Consider the following 26,340-nt stretch of genomic DNA (forward strand, 5'->3'; position numbering starts at 1 on the left):
GAGCGCAACAGCAACATAATTACGCGCGAGCGATAAGGATGGATAGCTTGGGGTCATTGGACATAATTCTACGTGCTCACGGACCAGGCTTTAGAGAACAGCATGGCAGTGTGCGGTCACGATCCCTGGACAGCCTACCACTGACGCGGCTACCGGCGGCGTCACTCCAGTCGCGCTACCTTCTTGCCTTTCACCACCGTGGGCTTGTTCTTTAGGAGGCCTTTTCTTCTCTTCGAAGTCTGCAAAGATGCGATTTTATAATACAATATACACCTGGTAGTCGGTGTCAAATAATTCGTGATACCCAAAGTAGCCAAAAGTTCGCAACACGTCTTTGTTACAATTGGAATAAGGTTGTTGTCAACTTTTTGACGATTTTGTGTGTCACGAACTATTTGAAGCTGACTGTACAATTGATTTGTATAGTCCACATCAAAATATCACTACGCATTTACAAACACAAATGGTTTGTAGCTGTAAAGATACTTTTGATGCAGTATACGAGGTGACCATTAGTGTGTGATCAAATAAAAATTCTTGATTCTACTACTCAAATGCAACAACTTTTACCAAACGAATGAAGTTCACGCGTTAGACCACCTACTAATGGTATAAAACATGAATTCGACATGCACATAAGCATACCAAAAACAAAGAGACACAAAATAAGAGTCAGATTTCGTCGCAGCCATCGACTCACCCATTTTGTTGGCCAGTTAGAAAATGACAAATTAGACGTCAAGTATGCAAGACACAACAGTGTTTACAATCGAATCTGATAAAATCACAGCGATCAAACCATACAAAATCAAATAATTTAGCTTTTCAAGACATTGAACATGACGAAAACAAAAAACATCACAAACATGTAACTAAAACCTTAAAAAAAGAAACGCAACACATGGAAAAGGACATGCACTTTATCATTCAAGTTACTGTACCAAATTTCCAGGTCCTATCGCAAGCTGTAACAATACAGGTAAATGTTACACTTAGAATAGTAATACATTGAAATGCTCAACTATTGGTAATAAAGAGCTTATAATAAATGTATTATTTTATTTAATGTTTAAATAGAGAGCATAATAATATTAGTCGGTAAGAAATAAAGGATCTATTCCCACTTTTCTTTCCCAATGCAGCAACTTCTGAGAACTGATCTGGTATACAGCTCGACCGCCATTATAATCCAACCATTGAAGGCTAAGTTAGTCCCGGGGCTAAGTTTAGCTAAAAACTAGAGAAATTTAATCACGAGGAACAAATACAAGCATTTTACGAACCTTTTTAGAAACAGCACCGGTGGTTGATATTGTCCTCTTCGCCAATGGAAGACGAGGGCGGTTGAATTCATCAGGTTTTTTGACCCTATAACAATAAAGCAAAAAGTCAAATTGTTATCTTGAGTGGATGAAGGAAGATCCATGATTGATCCTTTTACAAGTTCTGGTAACAAGAATTCTTGAATAACATTCCCGAAAACAGCCACATGCTGTGTATGCTAGCCGCAACAAAGCGCCCCCGCTGAAAATGAGTTTCGAGATAAATGCTGGCGGTCTTGATGTGTGCTAAGAACCTGCCTTTTTCTCAGATGGTCATTTTTTTATGCAGAACAAGGCAGGCATTTGGTTCAGGTTAAGTGAGATGCTGTCTAGGATGGTACATATCTGCCCTATAAGTGTTACAACGATTATGTCATCATTTTAATCAGAAAGATCGAATCGAATCATGCAGATTTGTTTTTTCTGCTTCTGTATCTTCTGCCAAATAAATATGATTTGTGTATCTATACTTACGAGCAAAAGTATGGAATCACCCCTTGTGTATTGTGCTGAGCCATTTTAAGAACTGAATGCCTATGTATGTATCGATGGTATCAATTAAAAATATGTATATGTATTACCTTTAAATGGTACCATTTTTATTTATCTTCTACAGGGTGTTAGGTAAATGGGTATATGAGCCGACACTAGCCCATGTTAACATGGTCATATAAATGGTATGGTGAAGTCAGAAATTTGATATCATCATTTTAATTTTATTAATTTTCATACAAAATTAATTTTATAAAATCCGATTTGTATGAAAAATAAAATAATTAAAATGAAGATATCAATTTTCTGACTTCACCATACCATTTATATGACCATGTTAACATGGGCTAGTGTCGGCTCATATACCCATTTACCTAACACCCTGTATAAGTCATTTAGTTCCTAGGATCGCTCGGAATAAATACGGCGATTGCATATTTTTGCTCGCGAGTGTAATATGTTTCCTATACTGTACCTGTATATCCGGACGAGCCAGTGCTCGGTGGTGTAGGCCTCCTCCAGGTAGGTGAGCTTGAAGCCGCGGTTGCCGGGCAGCGCGCCGCGCGTGCGGTCGTAGCCCGGCGGGCTCCCGCCGCTGTCGTATCTGACGACAATACATCATTCATGACATCATCATCATTAGCGATGATAGCTGAACGGTAGAGGACTGGGCGACTCGAGATCCGGGGAATGTTAGTACGAACATCGGGCTAAACAGAAATCATCAACATTATCATCATCATTATCATCAGCGACAATAGTCGAACGGTAAAAGGACTGGCAGAGTCGAAGACTGGCCGAGTCGAGATCCGAGGAACATCCGAAGGGCGCTCGAACCCCAGGTTAACTACTAATAAAAAAAGATAATCATTTTCGATTCATTTAGTCTCCATTGCAGGAGTACCAAGCTCTCTTAATTTACCAAAAGAGGATTTAGCCTGGGATTTAGCGTGCCCACGCCGGCTTTCTCTACGACATCTACGGAAAGAGTAACTGTTGGGGTGGTCCTATTCTCCTTTACCGGAACCACAGCTAATTTGATATGTATTTAGAATAGTCATGATATTATATTATGTCTTACCTATAATATGATAGCTTATACATTAAACAGTTGAGCATAGTTTTCGACGCTTCTGAATCAACTCTGTATTCGCCTCTCTCCGTGAAATAGTCGGCTTCCTGCAAACAAAGTAAAATATACAGAGATTGTACAACTTTCGTCCGTTGTAATTGATACCTTATTTTACTTAACATTAACTTAATGTGCAAACCGCACGAAGCCATAAACAAAACAAAAATAAACCTTACGTGTATATCCTTAGGGTGTTCTCCCTCAGCAATGCGGACCATCCAGATGAACTTATTGATGTCATCTCCCGAGTACCCAATCGCGCCTCCAAAGATCACCAGTACATAGTCCACGTCTAGTTCCGTCATTATAGAGTAGGCGGCGCTCTCGTTACTGGCCATAGCCTTGCCTACGAGCGCTATGTGAGAGTTATTCCATGTGTTGTTATCCACTAGTGTTGTCCGGTTACCCATGCCAGCGATCTGTGGGAAGAAGGATAAAATTAGAATCGAAGTTTGGTCGCTAGAATGGACACCCACTGCTTCTGATAGATAAAATGAATGCTACTCTTGGACTTATCACAGCGCCATCTTGCCCCGAACTTAGGAAACTTGACCTGAAGAGATTTCCCGATTGCGGTAAAATTTTTCAGCTGCAATCCGATCGGATGACGAACGAAAATCAGCTTTTGACAAATCCGTATCGTAGTATCGTTTTGATAGATACTTCCAACGACGCTTAAACGCAACGCAATGCGCGAATGAATTGGGGTCATTACAAATTAGCGCAATCGGGCCCTAGGACTGTTCCCGTCTCTTGTTAACTGACCTAAAATACAATCTAACTCTTTCCATTTCTATACATAGGACAAAATATAACTATAAGCACGGTTTTAGGAAAATTTGTAATTTGTTGACTCACCTGGTAACCATAATCCCACCAAGACATGATTCTCGCGTCCTCGGCCGTGTTCTGTGACAACCAACCGTAAGCTTCCCTGAAGTCGTCCAGAATTCTTCGTGATCTGTTTTGAAATAAAACTTTGATTAGTGATTTCTCAACCGTCGCTATCGAGTGACTACGGGCTGGAAGACTGTGTGGGCAGGCCCCCCCACTAGGTGGACCGACGATCTGGTGAAGGTCGCGGCAGGTGCCTGGGTACGGGCCGGTCATTTTGGAAATCATTTGCCCAACAGTGGATGGCATTAGGCTGAGACGATCAAAGTCAAATGCCAATGATAATGCTATCCACTGCTGAAAAATTTCCGCAACGATTTCATCTGCAATATAATAACGCGCGAGCGATAAGGATGGGTAGCTTGGGGTCATTGTACGAAATTCTATCTGCTCGGCGACCGGACTTTAGATGTTCTTATTATTAAATACTAGCGGCCGCCCATGACTTCGTCGTACGCGTGGATCCCGTTTTACCCCCTTCATCTATCTTACACGGTTTAGATTTTTTTCACACAAATGCTTTTTCCCGCTAACTCCCGTTCCTGTGGGAATTTTGCAATATCGTGTTATAACTAAGCTTTAAGTTTACTAAGGTACCTGCATGACAAATTTCAAGCGTCTAACTTAAGCGGTTTAGATTTTTCATACATAAGGATTTTCCCACTAATTCCCGTTCCCGTGGGAATTTCGGGAATTCCTTTCTTAGTGCACCTCTACGGAACCTAAGCTACGTCCCTTCCAAATTTCAAGTGCCTACGTTTAGCCGTTTAGGCTTTGCGTTGATATGTCAGTCAGTCAGTTTCTCCTTTTATATATTTAGATTGGAACCTCACCCGTCGTTCCCGTAGCTGGCCAGCACGATGCTCGGGCTGGAGTAGGCGTTGGAGGTGGCCCAGGTGCAGTGCACGGAGAACAGCATCAGCAGTATCATGAACGCGATGAGCGTGCCCGAGCGGACGTTCATGCCCAGACCGCCCTCGCCGCCGTTGGTGGTGGTCTCGTGTGGACGCTTCTTTAGCTTGCCCGCCTGGATGCAAAAGAAATGTATTAAAGGACATCATCCACGTTTCATATATTTTTGGTCCAAAATCAAAAGTGCCGGCCAACAAAAAAAAGTGCTGTATTCTGACAGAATACGTCTGCCTTAGCATTTGTTACTATGGCACCAAAGCCGTAGCTCCACTGTGCGTCGAGTATTTGAGATCTAAAAGTCATCGACTATTCATACATTTTTTGTTCAAAATCAAAAGTGTCGGCCAATAAAAAAAAAGTGCTGTATTCTGACAGAATACGTCCGCCTTAGCATTTGTTACTATGACACTAAAGCTGTAGCACCACTGTGCGTCGTAGTATTTGAGATCAAAGTCAGTCGTTTCATATATTTTTAGAACTCAAATACTACGATGCACAGTGGTGCTACAGCTTTGGTGCCATAGTAATAAATGCTAAGGCGGACGTATTCTATCAGAATACAGAACTTTTATTTTTTGGCCGGCACTTTTGATTTTGGACCAAAATGGATGATGTCCTTACCACGACTTATAAGTTATGACAAAGTATTAGGCCTCTTCTACATTAGCTTCTTTCGAACGTTGTCATTTCGCTGCGTCTGCGCAGCGCCAACGCGGCGCTGGCGTCGCGTCCATAAATAAGCAACGCAACCTTTTCACCCACCTTGCCACTCGCTTTAACATTGGCACTATTGGTAGACAGAACACATGTGATGTCCGGAATGCAGTTAGCACCCGATGACACTTGTCCTATAAGAAAAGACAATGCCGGAAATTGGCGTCTTTTTTTTTTCGTGCGGCCATCGACCAAACTTTGTTTTTTGATTACAAAATAGTGTAATAAACCAAACTTACTATGACATGTATACCTCTAAACTCAGTCTGAACTGAGTTACGAGCATTAGAAGTTTGATGATTTTCATACTAGATTTGCTTTTTGCGCGCAAAGTTTTGTAAGAAATTGCAACAAAATAGTGAGATTGTATATGTAAACAAACAATACCATCCATTAAAGGCTCCAGACATCAGTATGGAGCAGAATCAGCGCAATAAAAAAATAGCGCAATATTTTGTTGTAATTTCTTACAAAACTTGCGCACAAAAAGCAAATCTAGTACGAAAATCATCAAACTTCTAATGCTCGTAACTCAGTTCAGACTGAGTTTAGAGGTATACATGCCATAGTAAGTTTGGTTTATTACACTATTTTGTAATCAAAANAAGGCGGACGTATTCTATCAGAATACAGAACTTTTATTTTTTGGCCGGCACTTTTGATTTTGGACCAAAATGGATGATGTCCTTACCACGACTTATAAGTTATGACAAAGTATTAGGCCTCTTCTACATTAGCTTCTTTCGAACGTTGTCATTTCGCTGCGTCTGCGCAGCGCCAACGCGGCGCTGGCGTCGCGTCCATAAATAAGCAACGCAACCTTTTCACCCACCTTGCCACTCGCTTTAACATTGGCACTATTGGTAGACAGAACACATGTGATGTCCGGAATGCAGTTAGCACCCGATGACACTTGTCCTATAAGAAAAGACAATGCCGGAAATTGGCGTCTTTTTTTTTTCGTGCGGCCATCGACCAAACTTTGTTTTTTGATTACAAAATAGTGTAATAAACCAAACTTACTATGAAATGGCAATGCCAGATTTTGTATGGAAAGTGGCGTCTTTTTTTTTTCGCGCGGCCATCGACCAAACTTTGTTTTTTGATTACAAAATAGTGTAATAAACCAAACTTACTATGACATGTATACCTCTAAACTCAGTCTGAACTGAGTTACGAGCATTAGAAGTTTGATGATTTTCATACTAGATTTGCTTTTTGCGCGCAAAGTTTTGTAAGAAATTGCAACAAAATAGTGAGATTGTATATGTAAACAAACAATACCATCCATTAAAGGCTCCAGACATCAGTATGGAGCAGAATCAGCGCAATAAAAAAATAGCGCAATATTTTGTTGTAATTTCTTACAAAACTTGCGCACAAAAAGCAAATCTAGTACGAAAATCATCAAACTTCTAATGCTCGTAACTCAGTTCAGACTGAGTTTAGAGGTATACATGCCATAGTAAGTTTGGTTTATTACACTATTTTGTAATCAAAATACAAAGTTTGGTCGATGGCCGCGCGAAAAAAAAAAGACGCCACTTTCCATACAAAATCTGGCATTGCCATTTGCGTTAGCGCGCTACGTAGCTCCGGCGTTCGTCAGCTACTTAGCATTGACGTTGCGGCGACGCTAAACCAGCACCACGTTGATGCTACGCGGGCGCTGAAAAGATGTCGCCACTCGAAATACGCTGTGTGCTTAGGGAGTCTGTTAGTCAAACGGGACTATTCCCACCTCTCGTTCCCACCACTGCACCTCTTGTGTAGCCAGGATCTACAGCTTGACCGCCACAAAAACCCAACCAATGAAGGTCAAGTTTGTCCCGGAATCTGTTAGTCAGTTAAAAAACTATACAGTCGGCGTCAGCGTCAACCACCGTGGTTACCCACCTTGTCGTACAAGCTCTTGGACTCGTCGTCAGGCGGCGGCGCACTAAGTTCCTACTCTCGCAGCACCAGGTCGAGTAGTACCGAGAAGGCAATGCCAGCCAGCACGCACACGGCAGGCGTCAGCATCAGACGCACACCACTGGCGTCAGACCTGGCTATGATCACTATAGCCACAAGCACTAACCTTGTCGTACAGGCTCTTGGACTCGTCGTCAGGCGGCGGCGCACTAAGTTCCTCCTCTCGCAGCACCAGGTCGAGTAGTACCGAGAAGGCAATGCCAGCCAGCACGCACACGGCAGGCGTCAGCGTCAGCATCAGACGCACCATGACTCCCGCGAAGTATACTGCGCTGAGCGCGTAGAGAGCCACTGGAAAGGAAGAATAAGTAAGTCTAGGTCTACATGTTGGTGGGTCAACATTGCCACTACTATGACCAACGTTGGACAATAAATCCAGCTCTACATATTTGGCCCAACTTTTTGTCCAACATTGGTAGATGGGCATTGCCACAGGGTGGCGCCAACGTCATTCTTGTTGCAACGCGCATTGAGTGTTTCCGTTCCGCGCAAACACTCACTAGTTAGCGCCCCTAGCGAGTGACAGTGACTTTACTCGACGGTGGCGCCACTTCATTTCTCAAAACATTTCTTTCTTTTTCGTAACTTTTTTCTTTGTGTGTTCTACATTTTCAATCAACGTCAATTCTTTTTATGTAAGTAAACCTTTTTTTATCCCCAACGAGGGGAAGCTTTTGGCCAACAACAAACAACAATAAGTAAATTTTTAATTTTCTCTATTGCGACTTACCAAATACTCTCTCATCGTTGATATTCTTGATGCAGTACCATAGACCGACGGGGAAAGTGCACACCAACACGTGGAGGTCGAAAAAGAATGACGACCAGGTCGTCGGCTGATGCTCCGACACCGACGCGATGATCGGGATGTGGATCTTGGCGTATGCCGTGTCCCAGAGGGAATAGAACCTGGAACAAGACAACACTTCATCATCATCATCAGCCAGGCTAAGATGAGCGTCGTGATATACTTTTTTATCGAAGACAAAATGTATGGGAAAAATCAATAAACTGACGTGATAAACGCTTATCGCGCGCATCCTATGTACCACTTACCGATTTTCGGAGACAAATGGAGGATTTAGCCAACATTCCACACACTAGCATTGAATTTTAAAATGATGCAACAAGGTAGTCATCAGTAGATAATAAGAGTACAATTAACAATTATCTTTGGCCTTGAGTAAAATATAATTTGAAACTACATATGTATTATTAAACTTTTTGACAAAGTTACATTACAATAAGGTCAATTAAGTAGTCTGTAGAAGTCAATATAAACTCCATATGCTCAATTTCATTTTGCTCCTTGTGTAGTGGTCACAAAGTTTAACTTCCTGGTTTCCATTTTCAGTTTGGGTGTTCAAGGACGACGGCACGTCAAGCTAGAGCCTCTTATGTACTAATAGGTGCAATTTTGTAACAAAAACTTGTGTAATGTATAGTCTGATGTGCTAGTCTGTACTGACTGACTAACAAAAACTGCTCCAACCCTACTGATCGCTTACCGTCCACTCCACGGTGCAATGACGCCCATATAGGTCAACAGTACTACGACCAGGAAGACCGCGCCGGCCGCCAGGAACCCGCCAACGATCAACAGCTGCTTCCACTGGCCCTTAGGGTTCAAGCTGTGTAGATATTTGAGGGCGCCTACCGCCATTAACAGCGCGAAAACACCTGTAGGAAAAAGACAAGGCCGTTATGTACTCTTGTTGTATCGAATGGAGAGAGCAGGGTGCACTAAAGAACTGGATGCTGATAGAAAAATCCGAAATAAGTTTTATTCTCAGTTTCATTCCCTACAGAATCCATAATGGCGTGATGGGAACATCTCCTAATGTTAGAAAGATGTATTATTTCGATACCACGACGATTAAGGAGTTTTCTGCTAATAAATGAGTGAAAAAAGCAACAACTTAGGGTGAATAAGTTTGATAATTTGTCTAAATAATGGAACTTTTATTGAAGGTTTATCATTTCTGTTGCAAATTATTATTTCCTATTATCCTACATTGCATAAAATGCTTCTAAATGCATGCCCCCTTTGTTGTTATTGTTGACTTAAATTAATACATTTTAAAGATAAGATGCTTTATCTCCCAATTTAAATAGCTCATGTGACATGTAAGTGGTCTAGAAATATTCAGGTCATGTGTCTCCACCGAAAGCCAATTGTGCTAATAATGCCTTCATTGAATAATACTGTGCGTGAGTAATTGACACTTAGTGACATTTGCATACTTATTTTGTATTCAAATTGTCAATGAATACGTAATAAGTACACAGAGATAAAGGTTTTATTATTAAACTTTGTTCAAGTGTTCTCACAAATCTATGTACTCTCAACAATTGCTTATTTCATGCTTTGGAACAAGATATAACTACAGAAGTACAGAAACGCCTTGTTCCAAGTAGTTTCTATAACTGTAACAAATCATAAAGTAGTGTGTATTAAAAACTCAGTCATAACAATGCAGCTTATCAGTGTTGAATGATTACATTAAATTTATTACACATTAAGTACATCAACACACAGTGAAGTTGTATGCATGCATATTATTGCAATTTTATCAATGTTTATTTAAGGATGGCTAATTTAATTTTGATTTATAATGATAAGTGGTGACTAAAAGTTAATGTATGACATTATGCAAAGGTTTTCTACAGGATGTTAGGTAAATGGGTATATGAGCCGACACTAGCCCATGTTAACATGGGCATATAAATGGTACGGTGAAATCAGAAAATTGATATCTTCATTTTAATTATTTTAATTTTCATACAAATCGGATTTTATAAAATTTAATTTTGTATGAAAATTAAAAAAATTAAAATTATGATATCAAATTTCAGACTTCACCATACCATTTATATGTCCATGTTAACATGGGCTAGTGTCGGCTCATATACCCATTTACCTAACACTCTGTATATTGTTATCTTACCTGACGCCGCCATGTGTTCACTAGTACGAATTGGCTGGAATCCTACAAATGGAATCTGCATGGACAGCAGTAGCCCGATGATGTAGAATACTGTGTAGCTGACGAACAGTCGCTGTGAGAACCGTCCCATGATGAGCAGCACGAACACGTGGAGAGGGATCAGGTTGATGATGAACACGTAGCCTCCCCATGCTGACACCTAAAGCGTTCAATATTCTAAGTCTAGCGCTTAACTACTGAGGTATGGGAACGGCACAGGAGGGTGTTTTTGTGATTGTCATCAGGGACAGTTATCTCCTTCAAATTTGTATTCTCTGTCATGCCGAAAATGCAATTAATGCAACGCTTGGAGCGCATATTAATTAACTGTAATGTTCGAAAACAATGTTAATATTAGGTGTTCAAGAATGAAATAGCCGTTTTGTATTGAAAATTAGAAAAATTTATTTTTTCTTCAGTTGTTTTTTTTTTTGCGAAATAATTTAAAATTTATACTTGTAATAAGATATTCGTGTTTTTGTAATGGAAACGGACACCACTTAGGACGAGCTGTTTTTGACGAAAGTTTTTTCTTGTTTCAGTAAAAATATGACATACCATCTTACATAATTTTACTTTTTTTGGCTAAATAAACATGTTTTCCGCATGAAAAACTAAGACAATGACTGTAAAATCTAATAAAAATAAAAAAAAACTATATAAATAAAAAATAAACATGATTTTTTCAAATAAATGTTTTTTTTCCACCCTGTTATCATGTCATAATAAAAAATATGTCAATGTCACCAGTCCTATGCCACTCCCATACTACAGATAGTTAAGTGCCATACTTTTAGTTCATACCAGTCAGAATCTCTGTAATGTGACAACATCCTACAGTGGGAAATGGAACTCTATAAACATGCCAATATTGTTTACTTTCCAGTAAATGTCATAGCCATAATGAGCTGCAGAAATTATAATTGCTTTGGTACAGATAAGGCTTTTCTAATTGAAAGAGCCGTCATAAACACACTTAACATGTTTTTTTATTATGGTTCTTTAGCCAAAATCTTGATAGTTAAATAGGAAAATGGAATTGCTAAATGTTTCTCATGAATAACCTGTTACCAGCAATGATCTGAGTTCAAACACCAACATTATGATATTGTTCCTTGATTTACATATGAGTATTATGAGAACCATTTATAAACCTTACAGTATTTATTACAGGATATGAAAGTAACATACATACCATGTAAAAGTAAGACAGAGCAGTGCATATGGACCAGAAAACTGAGCCACTTTTGACACTCTTCAGCCACAAATAATATGTGAACTGCAGTGCAAATATAGCAATGCCCTCGTTGTCATAACTTCCGGCTACCGACCGACTGCTGTAGCCAGGCACAATGGCGATGAAGCAAGCGGCAAATAAGCCTGCTCCGCGGGACCATAGCTCTGATGTTAGCAGATATGTAGCTATTGCTGTGAGGCCACTGCAAATTATTCAATTGTTTATTAATTGATTTTGAAACAACATCTTATGATAGATAAATTAATCAATTTCAAATTATTGAGTTGGGATAAAAATGAAGTAAAATAAAAGCTGGAGGTAGGGCAGGGAGGTGATGGTAGTATTGTTTATTTTTCTAATTGGAAGTCCCTGTTTCTGATACTGCCTGTACCTTTTAATGTTAGTTTAAAAAAAAATGATGACTGCATTTAGTAATAGGTCCTGATATTTGTAATTATTTACCTGAATACAGGGGCCAGGAAGACACAGATGTCTCTTATATGTATGGGGATATTCAAGGCATGTAATATCCAGTGTATAGTGCCTGACGTGATCATCAAGCCAGGGTACACGGTGCCGCCCACAATACGGCCCAGCGGGTACCACGCACGCTCGTCGAACCAGTTCAAGAAGTTGTAAAATCCATGCTGTACCATGTATGCCGTCGAACGGTAGTTGAACCTAAAACAGATAAGCACATTGCGAAAGACCATTCCATTATTTTCAGGTTATCGAAAACAAAGCGGAGTGACACTCACCATGGATCAAACTCATGAATTATACTCTCAAACCGAATCACTGCAAAGAGCCGGGACGCAAAACCGGCCAGCCAAGCAAGCGATAGAACCGTAACAGTGATGAGGGTGCTGAAGCCGGCAGTATTATGGAATATCCCTTTGTTGCGGCCATTGCCCGGCCTCGCAACGGCGGTGGCCGGCATCTTAACTTGTAGTATTATTGATAACTAATCTAAAAAATCACAACAACTGTATTTTCATACATCAGTTCCAACAATTATTCGATTTTAGGAAAATTGACTGATCGCTGACTGACGGACACGTCTCTCTTATAAAAATTGCCAGGTGTAAAAATATTTTATTCCGGATAAACACTACTGTGTGGAGTGTCGTGCACCAGATGTGATGATAATTTTAGGGGGAATCAAATTGAGCTCACTTCGTCACAACGGACAGCACTATTCATTAAAAAAAAATGTTGACGTTGACATTTTGTTTTGGTGACACATTTGCTCCAATCAAATTGTAAATAAATTCGGGCATTTCGTTTATTTCCATTATTTATTTATTAGTCGCAGAAGTAATTTTTATAATAGACTTGTTACTAAATTAAAGTAGCTTCAAAACAACAACAACAATATGTCGAACTATCAAGAAATTGTGAACTTGAATGTCGGTGGTACAAGGTAAATAGAAAGTGCCAGCCTATTTTTAGTAGTTTCAGCTCCAATGCAGTTACTTTAACAATTATAACGTTGATTAATTTATAATCATATCTTATCTCCATTAATCGTTTATGTCATTAAAAGATTACAAAGTCAGTATTTGAAAAACACGTCTATTTGGTACATTTACAAATGTTTTTCTTCATGGAATACTTTAAGTTTAAAAACTTTCAGATTCTCGACATCATGGCACACACTGACTTGGGTACCGGATACATTCTTCACAGCGCTGCTGAGTGGGCGAATACCAACCGTAAGAGATGAGAATGGCGCCATATTCATTGATCGGGATCCACAGCTATTTGGCCTAATTCTAAATTTCCTGAGGACTAGAGATATTGATCTTGAAAATGTGAACATAAGAGCTCTCAGGCACGAATGTGACTATTTTGGTATCACTCCTCTGAGCAGGAGACTGGCCTTGTGCGATGAAATGAATCATTCTTCCTGTGGTGATGTACTTTTCTATGGGTATCTACCACCTCCATGTAAGTGTTATTACGTTATTGTATATTTTGTATTCTGTAAAGTAATTATTATTGTTGTAAAGTTATACTGTAACCATGAAGATATTAAGCAGTTATAAATTTGATAAGCTATCATGTTTATTTTTAGTTTTATCACATAATCCTTATTGCTTTTATGTGATGAGCTGTATGTACCACATTGAAGTAATTATTTTTTATACGAAACTAAATTGTTTTTATGTCCTACTAGTACTGTTTTCAGCTAGGCACCTGTTGACAAAAAAAAAGTAGTCTCTTTTTTAAATATTACCTCTAGCCATCAATTTTCTATCCCTTTAGCTTGTGTAGCAGTTAAGAATCCATATTTTTCCTTTATTTATAAACACCATTGCAGTAAGCACAGCTCCACCTAGTAACAGTAATGGAAGAAGCAATGGTTGTTCCCGGAAAAACTCTACGGCTTCCAGCTCAGATGTGTCGGCAAACAGAACTCACTCCAGGAACTCCTCACTGGATCTACGCACAGTTGGCAGGATACCCTCACAAGATCAGATCAGGTTCAAAATTTTAAAGTTTTTTAGGTTGTAAAAATAAAAAAATTGTATGGTATAATGGGTGCACCAATGCCATACCAGGAACTTGTAGTACACCATTTTAATCTTCAAACTAAAGATAAGGAGACATGTAAAGTGCCCCTTAAAGGCTACCTTTTTTTACTTGTTTTTGACGTTCATAAGTGCCACCAGTGGTCAAAATTGAATAAAAATTAATACAGTGTGAGTCACGATAAAGTGCACATATGAGAATAGGTGAAACTAGACCTATTTTTATCGATAAAAAAGAGGTCTAAATTTTTTATTTTTTTTGAACTTTTTTTCTTCCAATTACTTATTGTAAAGAAAATGTAATAACTTTTAAACTAAGAGGTATATCCTGTTAAAATAAAAACAGTATTATCGTTAAATAACAGGCGATACTAAAAAAATACATAAATTACTCAGAAAATGCCAACAAATAATAAAAGATGATAATTTTTGAAAAAATCTGCTTTTAAATTCGTGTTCTTTTTTTGGTTATTTGATAAATTTCTCCAAAAAATGCCCCTATATCAAGTACTTTTTATTACTTTGTATTATTCTCTATTGCATTACTTTTGTAAAACCAAAAACCGGTATCCTTCCGTTTGGCCAAATTTCTTTTCGGAAAATTTCACTTCGCAAACAACTTATCGCCAAAGTTTCATTTCCCAAATGAACTTTTAGCAACTGTACTTTTCGCAACTAATTCATTTGGTCAAATTATCATTTGGCCAAATTTTACTTGGCAAATGTTTATATAGCAAATGTTTTATTTTGTCAAATATTATATCCCAAATAATTTGTTTGGTCAAATTGACACTTCACATACTTACCCACCGTTACCCAAAATCAAACCATAAGGCAGATCATGGTTTTCACAAGAATTTTATGTAAAACAAAGAGATTGCAGAAAATAGTATGGTTGCAGAAAGTAGGTATTGCATAAAATAGTAGGTTAGGTTAGGTTAGAACAGTGACCCTTTACGCGCGAAGGCGAGCGAAGCGTGCCGCGGCAGCGGCCGCCGAGCGCTAGAATCACCTCTATTGTTAATGAATCATTTGGAAATTTCGATAAAAACAATGAAATATGAAAATTAATTTAGAACAAAGGACAATGACCAAAAGTGGTCCAAATGTCCACCACTAATGAGACCTATATTGGCTTATAGTCCATTAAATAGAGATTAACTTTCAATATGGGACGAAAAAAAAAAGCTGTCAGTAAAAAGTTATGACTGTTTGAAAAATTGTAGTAGTTTACGCGCTAATCTCAGGAACTACGGGTCCGATTTGAAAAATTCTTTTTGTTATGGGTAGCCCATTTATCAAGGATGGTTTTAGGATAAATAACATCATCCTACAACCAATAGGGGCGGAGCAGTAAAGACAAATGTTGTAAAAATGGGAAATATTATTCAAACTATTTTTACGCGTACAAAGTCGTAGGCACAGCTAGTATAATCTATATATATAAAAATGAAACCCGTTTTCCGTTGTCACGACATAACATGAAAACGGCTTGACCGATTTGGCTGATTTTTTTTTTGTAGTTTTCTAATACTCTGTACAAGGTTTTTACGGAAAAAAATATAAAGAAAATCTCTACGCTAAGGCGGTACGAAGTTCGCCGGGTCAGCTAGTATGTAATAAAATTCATCTATAACCCCGCGCCACATGGGACATGACATAACATGCGTAGATTAGTCCAAAATATGCAATGGATAGAATGATATCAATAACATTTNCACATACATATAATATATGTACCTACCTACCTGCCTGTACTATGCAAATAAGAAGTACTTCTTTCATCATCATTACACAATATGTTACGGGGGGCACGGGAATGGAATGGATTTGGAACGTTTCAATCGGGGCTATGGAATAAATATTGTGGAAAGTATAAAAATGGGGTTTCGTAAAAAAATATATTAATAATAAGTCAAACAAATTTTATTTGTAATAACAATTACTGTAAATAAGTCATAAAACGTCTTTAGAGTAGGAGGTACATAATAATTATACATTATACCAATGTTTCATTTCATATTATCACTCATATAGATTAAATAATACAACAGCAAAATTTATGTGAAAATAATAAATACATTATTATAATAAAATATTACTGTCGCACCTGTGAAGCCTCGTCGTTGGTGGATTCGATTCGTTCGCCATCAATNTTAGTAATCCCCAAAAACCGCATGCCTCTATCCTATCCTAAAGTTCAAATTGTTGTGTGGTTCATATCTAAATTGTATTTTTCATTAACCTTTCAGCCGCTGTGGTAGAGGACATTCTAGGGCAGCTTCTCTTGGTAACGCAGATTGTCACAAAGGACTTCGTCCTCCAGAGGGTAAGGATTGACGTCAATTATCTTTTTTATAAAATTGATAAATGGGGTGATCTCAATACTCATTTATTTTCAGTAAATACCTGGTCAGACAGCATGAAGGTTCAAATAATAAAAGCACATCACAATTGGATAGCAGTCGCTTATTCACATTTTGTGACCGGATACAGGTTAGTCCCAAAATTATTCTTTTTTGACATAACTACATTTTTTTCTAATTAACATTACGTCAATTTCAATAAAATAATGATGTTATTGCAGATTAACAGACTCTTGTGGTTGGTATGTGGTATTCCAATCTCCTGTACAAGAGTCGTTGATAGAGAGAATAGCGTTGAACGCTAAAACGGGTGGTGGTGGGGCGAATAACAGTGGAAATAATGCTTCGGGCACTGATGTTATGCTGGGCATAGCTAGTGGGTCTCTTGTCCGATTATGGGCATTTTCTACACATGGGGAGCCTGTTAGAAGAACTTTAATAGGTAAGCTGTTTAGTTGTGGTCCTCAAGATCCCAAGAGCTAACTAACTTCTGAAACATCGCCGTCGCAATTAGATAACACGGAATAATACACTTTTGAATCATGTATTATGTCATATTATGTAATATTTTGTTTACTACTTCAATGTGTACAAAACAAACTGTATATTTGTTTACTGTTCTCTCGAACGCCCATTCGTTGCTATACGTTTTGTCAACCATAATGTTATCAAGCCATTTGTCATAAATAATATCCAAATAAGATTTCAATTTTACTGTCATATGTCCTACCTTGGGTAACAGCGTGGGACGTCCACCCACAAGGTGGACCGACGACCTGATAAAGGTAGCAGGAAGGCGCTGGATGCAGGCCGCTACCAACCGTGTGATGTGGAAGTCATTGGGGGAGGCCTATGTTCAGCAGTGGACGTCCTGTGGCTGAAATGATGATGATGATGATGATGGGTAACTTTAAATTTATGGGGAAACTTAGACCAGTAAATAATACACATCTACCACCTTCAACTTCCATTTCCAGGAACATTCAACCTAGGCGTGAGGGTGGAACATCTTTTATTCGTGGGTCCGCAACTAGTGGCTTTAAGCGGTGCCGGCAGTCGCAGCAAAGCCGGCGTCTGGCACACCAGTACGCAGCACTGGCAGACGCAGGACGTGGCACATCTCACCACGTACGATACGGCCGGCTCATTCTTACTGCTCGGCACTGCCACCGGGGCTATTAACTATATTGGTAAGACTGATAAAAGTTGTATTAGGTTTACTTCTACTTTTAGATACCCAACTAACGTGAATGTCATTGATATAATCTTATTGTGGAATCATACTGAGGGAGGACAGACTGGTGATAAACTACATAGATCTTTCTTCTTTTTAATGTTCAGTTGCCAACACATCACGATCACGATTAAAGCCTGGTTCGTGAGCACGTAGAATTTTGTCCAATGACCCCAAGCTACCCTTCCTTATCGCTCGCGCGTAATTATGTTGCTGTCGCGCTCGCACACTCACTGCGGGCGCGCGTCGCATAGTCGCGACAGCAATAGCAGCAGCGATGGGTAGCTTGGGGTCATTGGACAAAATTCTACGTGCTCACGGACCAGGCATTAGCTTGCAGTGCCATCCTCATCTGTAATATTAAAAACTTTTTGTTTTCAGATATGCAAAAGTTCCCACTGCGTATGAAAGACAATGATCTCCTAGTAACACAACTTTATAAGGACCCCAATCAGGAACCCATCACTGCAATATCAGTGTATCTCACACCAAAAACGAGTAAGTTCTGTTTTCATCTTCTGGCTATCTGAATGAGTTATTTGAAGGACAAGTAAATTGGGCTCTGAGTTGCTTTTTTAACGATTTTACATTATTAACTAATAAATGAAACACAGATATGAGCTGAAGAAGATCCTTAAAAGACAGCCAAATCTTATATATCTATATATATAAAAGAAAGTCGTGTTAGTTACTTCGCTTATAACTTAAGAACGGCTGAACCGATTTAGCTGAAAATTGTCCGGGAGGTAGTTTAAAGCCAGGAGAAGGACATAGGATACTTTTTATCCCGTTCGAAATTAAAAAAAAGTCTGCTTATTTATTGCCATTAAGGCGGAACAAAGTTCGCCGGGTCAGCTAGTTATTATATATATAAAAGAAAGTCGTGTTAGTTACTTCACTTATAACTCAAGAACGGCTGAACCGATTTAGCTGAAAATTGTCAGGGAGGTAGTTTAGAGCCAGGAGAAGGACATAGGATACTTTTTATCCCGTTCGAAATTAAAAAAAGTCTGCTTATTTATTGCCATTAAGGCGGAACAAAGTTCGCCGGGTCAGCTAGTAACTAATAAATTCGCACAGATCTCTGCGGGAACTGGATCGAGATCGCATACGGCACGCGCTACGGCTCCGTGCGGGTTATAGTGCAGCACCCCGAGACCGTGGGCCACGGGCCGCAGCTGTTCCAGACCTTCACGGTGCACCAGAGCCCCATCACCAAGGTTAGTGGGTCACAAGTGGCACAGATCTCTGCGGCACTGGATCGGATCGCATACGGCACGCGCTACGGCTCCGTGCGGGTTATAGTGCAGCACCCCGAGACCGTGGGCCACGGGCCGCAGCTGTTCCAACCAGGTTAGTTATTGTCTTTCATGAAAATAAGACTTGATGTTGGTAACATCTTTTGTCTGCAGTGAAAGTACAACATATTTCACATTTTTATCGCAAAATCGCATCTATTATAACAAAAAATGTGCCATAACGTAATAACGTTCACCTTGCTAATAACTAATTATGTCGAAATCGCTATCAGACTAATCTGTAACGCGAACAAAAACAAAAGTGTGTGTACAATACAGACAAAAGCAGACCACATTACAACAAGACAGTCGCCAAGATATCTATCTATTGCAAAATCACCCCTATCGCAACTACGTAAGATGCCTCACCGTTTAGCTTGTCTTCCCCTCGTCTATTCTAAACTAAACCATCCATTCCAGGTATCCCTATCCGAGAACTACCTAATATCAGTGTGCAGCGAGTACAACCACGTGCGGTCGTGGCGCGTGACGCGCTTCCGCGGCATGATCTCCACGCAGCCCGGGACCACGCCCAAGGCTGCCTTCAAGGTGCTGGCGTTGGAAGCGCCTACCGCCCAGCCGCATAATGACTGTGGTATGTATCTGACTTTGAACCTTAGGGACCCTCCAAACTAGCGTCATCTTCTTACTAGTGCCCGATCTACGTAGCGTTGGCGTCGCGTTATTTAGTTTAAAGTTTGTAGGGCGCGTCAACGCTGGCAAGACAACGACGTTCAAAAGACACTAGTTTTTTATTCTCTCTAAGATTTTAGGACTAAAATGATGGCATATATGTAATAATTTCACGGAAATAAAGATTCTTTTACGCTCAGTACTACTTTTCCGACCGTTTGCCATGCTTTTTGTCGTGATGTCAAAATATGTGCATGTCATTTTGCGATTTTTTTGGAGCGGGTTCAAGCACTGTAATTTTCTTGGTCGTAAATTTAAATTATTTGTTTCAGGACCATTCGGTGAACAAGATGAGGAGCAAATATTTATACAGAAAGTTGTACCTGATACTGACACGTTATACGTGCGATTGGCATCTAATGGAAAGAGGTAATTTTAAAGTCGATTCTCCCGTAAACTTTTTTGATTTTCAGCTTTATTCCTCTGATCTTGCCCCACAATGACTGAAAAGAAAGACCTACTTATAGAGGCAACGAAGCTAGATCATTTTGAGGTTTCTTCTTCTCACTCGGTACACTCTAGTCAAAGTGATCGTGGTCATCATTGTGAATCACGATGAGTGATTTTCCTCGCAATATGGCGCAATTCCTCGCGGACTGCAGCTTTCCGGGCACTTTCGTTAACCGAACACTTAGTTGCGGCCTTGATTTGGTCTGTCCATCTCATTGGTGATCTACCACGTGGTCTGGTGCCTTAAACTTTTCCCTGTACTACAAGACGCTCTATGGAGTCACTACTGCGGCGAGATACATGGCCAAAATGCGTGACTGAACTGTGGTTGATAGCTGCTGTCTGATGCCTAACTCTTTTTATTTTGATGTTTACCAAGTCGTTAACAACCAGATTCTTCCACATACTGTCTGATAATAAACATTCGAATACATTATTCCCAGGGTGTGCACAATAAGATCAGTGGATGGCTCAGCGGTGTCTTGCTTCGTGGTGGCCGAGTGCGAAGGCGCCCTGCGACCAAGGAGGCTGTTGCTATGCGGCCATAGATCAGGCGCGGCGCAGATGTGGGACCTCACCGCGCCCATAGACAAGGCAGCTAAGCCAGTGCAGCCTGTGGCTGGAAATGGAGGCAGCGGAGGTTTGTATAACATTCTACTTTTGGATTGATAACGGCAGTCGGGTTCGTGGATGTTTATCGTTTTCTAAACATGGTCCTTCGAGCCGGATACTTTATGAAACTTGTTATATTTTTAGTAAGAGTTTGTGTAAAGCTTTCCACATTTTTCATGGCGTGACTCATATTATGGGAAAACGTTTCCCGACTCCTACTCTCCGTTGTCTAATATTATGTTACACTAGAATATTTTTTACAGTAAAAGAGAGTCTATGATACATGCCCTCCAAAATATCGTTCTTACTCCTATGATTTTCATTCAAAGTATTATTGAGTGTACACCAAATCCTCTCTTTTGCCCCTAGTAGACTCGTACTCTTGCACTGGAAACTAAATGTCCATGGTCATAATGACTGTTTTCCAGGTGAAGGCGAGGAATCTCCAGTACCAGACGGCGGACCCACACCAGACGAGTTAGTGCGACTTTTATCCGCCTGCGACTTAGACGCGTCGCCCGCGCCGCCGGTACCACAGTCGCCAAATCGGCCTATACAAGCACCATGAAGCTCGACGCTGTGCCACCCGATACTCAGGCTCTTCTCTGCTCTGCTACACACGTGACGTCACGCGGCGATTGACCGTGCGACCAGTGACGCGATGACGCATGACCACCGGGTTACTCCGAAAAACTTTATCCGAAGTTTCAAATGTTGCCATCCCTCTCACGCAAAGCGCGATGCCAGCGAAAGCGACGGTGACAGACCTGTAACTACGTAAACAGCGTTTCGGAGTAGCACTGCTGGTGTGCCAATTATCTGCTACTTAGTCGTGCAACGGCCACATGAAAGTTCTAAAACTAAAACTCGCCACACGCGTGTCTTGCGACTAGTTGTAAGATTAGTCGCGCAACTGGTACGACAAAGCCAGTCCGCTCGACTAATTATCTGCCTTATTAACGTGTAAAATATGTAGAACTGTGATTGGGGGCGCAATGGCCAGGTTTTACATATTGGGGTCAACGACCCCGATGTGATGGCTACAGGTCAATGACCTGGCATCGTTACAATTAGTACCGACTGGCAGGTTCTTGCCATGTTAGACAAATTTTGGCCAAACTTGCTGTGGCAGGTTCTTGCCATGTTGGACAAATGTTTGCCAAACTTGCCGTGGCAGGTTCTTGCCATGTTGGACAAATGTTGGCCAAACTTGCCGTTTTTAAAATGGTATCTATGTTTCTGATAATGTTATAAAACTCTTCACATATCAGTTGGTCCACTAATGTAAACGTTTTGAAAGTATTGATGTGGACTTTCAAAATGTTTCAGCCAAACTTCAATTCATAACTTTTTATTCCGTTCTGTATACGCGTTTCGTTTTGGTCCGTATAGTAGATTATAAATCGCTTATTTATTTAATGAAATCGATTCTGAGACGAGAGGATATTAGTTTCATACGTTAGATGTACGGAAAACAACTGCACTAAATGCTTCATTGCACTTTTTATTTGTTATTATGGTATACCTAGTTATAGTTTTATAAACTTGGGAGTTCTTAATATTATGCATAAAAAGTTAACGTAATATTTTGTTCGTAATTAGAGATTGATAAACTTTGTTTTGTGATTAAGATTTTTTCTACAATCGGAAAGTCTGATAGCCGACTTTCCTATGAACGTAATATTTTTGTATGGTTTTTAGAATTAACGTCAGTTATGTCTTATTGGATTTTAACTTTGATATTGTAAACTGCAATGCCCATAAGTATTTTGGCAGCAATATTTTATATAAATTACTGTGGGATTTGATTCAGTAATTTGAGATTTTAACAATAGATTAGTATTAATAGTGGAGGAAAGCAATAAAAAGATAGTTACACAATATTGCGCTCACTGTTAGTAATCGATCAAGACAGTGAATACTGAATCGATAGGAGGATCATCGCATTTGGCTCACTGTGGTGGGGCCACTGTGATTCTTTCATTCGCCAGTGGCGACAACTAGTGAGGGCAAATACCGTGACCTTTAGGTACGATGCCCATTGACCGGCGCGCGGCGGAGCGCGTCGGAGCGCACTTACACGGCCGTAAAGAAAATAGTATTTTATCACAGAATAATAAGTACTACGTACAGAAGTTTTACTTCGCGAAGGTATTTAAAAAAATGTATGCTCAATGTCATTAACAATATGGTGTATTTTAGCCTGTCTCAAGAGTCAAGCACCATTTTGTTGACAAACGTCAGTGATCGGCACTGCGCCGAAGCTATAGGGCTGACTTCGGTCACTTCGGTAAAATGATGTGTCGTGAGGTGCCAAACTGCGGAAAATGGCGGAGGAAATACATGATTTAGCATGAATTATCATGAATAATATTAACTACTTATTTACCTCTCAGTGTCTAGAGGCAACTTAAAAAAGTACATTCTGTGTTTTTATTATTATTTAGGCAGTTAAATACTGCACAGTATTTAGTACACCATTTTCTTTATTTTCTTCCATCATGCACAAGAATACGCGTGCGTGAGTCAATGTTCGCTCGTATGTGAGGCCTTGTCGAATAGTATCCTGTAGGTGGGCCATCGTGCGTGTTTTGTTTTCGATGTAAACTCGCGGAGATGAACAGGCCTGATTTTATTAACAGTTCTTAGAGCCGTAATTGCTTACAACTGATTAAGTGACATTTCTGTCATTCATGTTCGTCCGGATTGAAATGTCAGTTGATCAGTTGTAAGCAAATACGACTCTAAGAACTGTTAATAAAATACTATTTTCTTTACGGCCGTGTAAGTGCGCTCCGACGCGCGCCGGTCAATGGGCATCGTACCTTATTGTTTTCCTCTATTGTTAATAATGTCGTCTATAGTCAAAATAAAGAAAGTTAACTTTATTTCTCGCCGGATACAATAAAAGTATGTGTAAACTTTTCGGCGTATCAAGACTGATTTGATTATCAGGCTCAAAAATCATGATAATGAATCCATAAATGAGGTGAAATTTTTATTTTTTAAATAAATTATTTTACATAATAAGTATTATTATACGTTGATAGCTTAGATTGTATATTTGACTGAATATTTTGGCTTAGACGGGCTGATAACGGCACTGCTTCGTATGGCATACAAAATTAAGAGGAAGCAGTAGACGTCAAGGAAATAAATAAAAAATCAGAGTAGTAACTTACTTGGCGCGGGTATAAGTGAGCACAGTGTAGCGTAAGAAAGAGATAGAAAGTACGCCACCTGAAATTGAATTAATCAATTCAATTTGAATCTAAATGACATTGGGAACTTTTTGCCCCACTTTTCGAAAAGTAGCGGACACAAACGAAACCTATCACAGATGATACATACTAATATCCAATGAATTTCCGTGCATTTTTTTTTCTCTCTTATATGGGAATATTGAGAAAATGAAGTTTTAATATTTTATTTTATTTTACATTTAGGTAACATTTGTGACGACCTCCGTGGCGGAGAGGCGCACACACCGGTTTTCAAGGTGTGCCGGGCCAATCCTGAGGTCCNAAGGGGGTCCTGCACGGAATCCTTAAAATTGTCATATTTTTAAATCACGAGTGCTCTGCGATTAGTGACTTAAATACATCAAAGGAACTTGTGTAGGGTAGCCTAATCCTTGATCTAGGTCGCCGCCTTTTCGAAATTTTGAATAAATACGTAAAAAATTGATAAACAACATTTAAAATGCAGATATATGGAAAATTTATTTCTTCGAGAACTTTGTTAATTTAACGTATGAAGCAATAATTTTTATATGGAAATGTTTAAATTAATATTTTGAAGGTCGCCCCCTTTTTCGTTTTTGGTATTAATTAGAGGTGGGCGCCACGCCGGCGCGCCGCCGCCGCCGCGAATTTTTCCACGCCGCCGCCGCCGACGACCAGCAGTCGGCGCGCCGATACTGATACTGTACCAACTATTTGCAATTCATTCCTCTCCTATTCTACTTTCAGGATTTGTGTTTCGAACGCAGAAGAACGCACAATGTGCACATAATGCCGAGAATATACTAATAAATTGATTGAATAACTTAATACTAACTGTATTACGGCAGTGCACCTGTAACGCTCCTGGGACTGCGGGTGTCTATGGGCGAAGCGGTGACGGTAATCACTTACCATCAGGTGATCCGTCTGTTCGTTTACCTCCCATTTGTTGCAAGTTGCTGCTTGGTCTAGTAAATAATTGATTGCGAGAGGCGCTGTCAAGAAATAATCGCTACCTTCATCTGGCAGACAACCCACACTGTTGGACTATACTTTAAGTGAATCACTCACACAGAGATTGGCAAATATGTCTCGGAATGCGAATGGGAACCACAACCTCTGGAAGGCAACAAAGTACCTCCCTCAAAGTGTTCTCCGCCTATTAGGTCCGGTAATACATGAGTGCGAACTGACAAGAAAAATCTCTTTGCTTTGAAATTTGCTACAAGACAAGCCGGTTTATTTAAACCCATTGACACGGATAATCCAAAAAATCCACAATTCAATCCAAAAATTAAGATCAAGCATTTGATCCGAAACTTACAGCTATTCCTGCCTTTGATTCCTACTGATGATGATGATTCATCCGACCGATTTCGGCCATGGTGACCACTTCGACTTAGCTGTCTTGGCGGCGCTGGTGCACCCGAAGATGGCTTACATAGCCGATCTTCGCGGCAAACTCCTCGCACATTGAGAGTATCTGAGCACCCCGCCAAGATAATTATAGTGAATGGCGGCAGATGGACGGGATTTACATTGGCGGCGTTTCGCGTCGAGTTCAGTTGTGCGCTGCTCCTTGGACTCGCTGACTCAAACTCCCGCCATTCTAGGCGCTCTGCTGCCAAACCTTCCTATTGTGATTTGAGAGGGCCCATTTTGCATCTTTTCATTTGCTGCTTCTGGTCATCTTTGTACCTGAATTCCGCTTACCCTCCTTAAATTCAAAGTAGAAGGCAAATTCTTATTACGCTAAGATAGTACGAAAGATGCAGGAGAACTACATGACTGTCATAGCCCGCAGAATCGCTAAAATCAAGCGGCAGTAGACGGGGCACATAGCTCGTAGAGCTGATAGCCGCTGGGCAGGAAAGTTCTTGACTGGCGACTACGAGCTAGAAGACGTAGCGTGGACAGACCTCCCACTAGGTGGACTGATCTTTGTGGAAATCCTTGGGGGAGGCCTTTGTCCATCAGTGGACGTCTTTCAGCTGAAACGAACGAACAAACGAACGCTAAGAGAGATGGCTAAGCTACAGAAATAGCCAAAATAGACCCTCGTAAAGTATTTGATCTGATCAACATGAACTCCATGCTCTTGAAATGATCCATAAGGCTGGCAAGTCGCCTAACGAATTCTCCTCCTATTGCTCAATTAATATGATATTTGTATTGTTAAAATTATGGAAAAGGATCATTCTTGCTCGTTTATTCTCTTGCCTAAGTATAACAGTATGACCCCACGTAATACAGTGTGAGTCACGT

At 40.0% G+C, this 26,340-nt stretch overlaps 2 protein-coding genes across 3 annotated transcripts; one reads left to right on the forward strand and one right to left on the reverse strand.

Moving 5' to 3' along the window:
• On the reverse strand, window positions 1–12,734 carry Stt3B (catalytic subunit 3B of the oligosaccharyltransferase complex). 2 transcript variants are annotated; one of them, XM_028314600.1, is made up of 15 exons: window positions 12,423–12,734; window positions 12,127–12,345; window positions 11,623–11,866; window positions 10,389–10,587; window positions 8,949–9,120; window positions 8,171–8,349; window positions 7,547–7,731; window positions 4,674–4,867; window positions 3,805–3,907; window positions 3,123–3,365; window positions 2,896–2,993; window positions 2,290–2,418; window positions 1,284–1,368; window positions 942–965; window positions 1–239 (listed from the first exon to the last, which is right to left on the reverse strand). In XM_028314600.1, the coding sequence occupies exons 1-15, from the start codon at window positions 12,602–12,604 to the stop codon at window positions 162–164; spliced, it is 2,334 nt and encodes a 777-aa protein (XP_028170401.1). In that variant the 5' UTR covers window positions 12,605–12,734; the 3' UTR covers window positions 1–161. The 2 variants fall into 2 exon arrangements, with proteins under 2 accessions (XP_028170401.1, XP_028170402.1); XM_028314601.1 differs by lacking the exon at window positions 942–965.
• A 196-nt stretch (window positions 12,735–12,930) lies between these two features.
• LOC114360050 (BTB/POZ domain-containing protein KCTD3) lies at window positions 12,931–22,719 on the forward strand. Its single transcript, XM_028314606.1, has 13 exons — window positions 12,931–13,087; window positions 13,301–13,614; window positions 13,988–14,150; window positions 16,451–16,527; window positions 16,601–16,694; window positions 16,786–17,006; window positions 17,542–17,754; window positions 18,180–18,296; window positions 18,879–19,018; window positions 19,517–19,691; window positions 20,062–20,158; window positions 20,683–20,879; window positions 21,280–22,719. Exons 1-13 carry the CDS (start codon window positions 13,041–13,043, stop codon window positions 21,417–21,419), a joined length of 1,995 nt encoding a protein of 664 aa, XP_028170407.1. The 5' UTR covers window positions 12,931–13,040; the 3' UTR covers window positions 21,420–22,719.
• Window positions 22,720–26,340: the final 3,621 nt, after the last annotated feature.

This window comes from Ostrinia furnacalis, unplaced genomic scaffold (genome assembly GCF_004193835.3).
Source record: "Ostrinia furnacalis isolate ACB-3 unplaced genomic scaffold, ASM419383v2 OfSCF4827, whole genome shotgun sequence".
NCBI classification, from domain to species: Eukaryota; Metazoa; Arthropoda; class Insecta; order Lepidoptera; family Crambidae; genus Ostrinia; species Ostrinia furnacalis.

Excerpts from the sequence above, each read along its gene's own strand:
- Stt3B (XM_028314600.1), bottom strand. The coding sequence starts at position 12,604 with ATGCCGGCCACCGCCGTTGCGAGGCCGGGCAATGGCCGCAACAAAGGG. Across the intron at positions 7,732-8,170 it reads CAACGATGAGAGAGTATTTG|TGGCTCTCTACGCGCTCAGC; the intron begins GTAAGTCGCAAT and ends CTTCCTTTCCAG. Across the intron at positions 966-1,283 it reads CCGGTGCTGTTTCTAAAAAG|CTTGCGATAGGACCTGGAAA; the intron begins GTTCGTAAAATG and ends GTATTGTTACAG.
- LOC114360050 (XM_028314606.1), top strand. The coding sequence starts at position 13,041 with ATGTCGAACTATCAAGAAATTGTGAACTTGAATGTCGGTGGTACAAG. Across the intron at positions 16,528-16,600 it reads AGGACTTCGTCCTCCAGAGG|TAAATACCTGGTCAGACAGC; the intron begins GTAAGGATTGAC and ends ATTTATTTTCAG. Across the intron at positions 16,695-16,785 it reads CATTTTGTGACCGGATACAG|ATTAACAGACTCTTGTGGTT; the intron begins GTTAGTCCCAAA and ends ATGTTATTGCAG.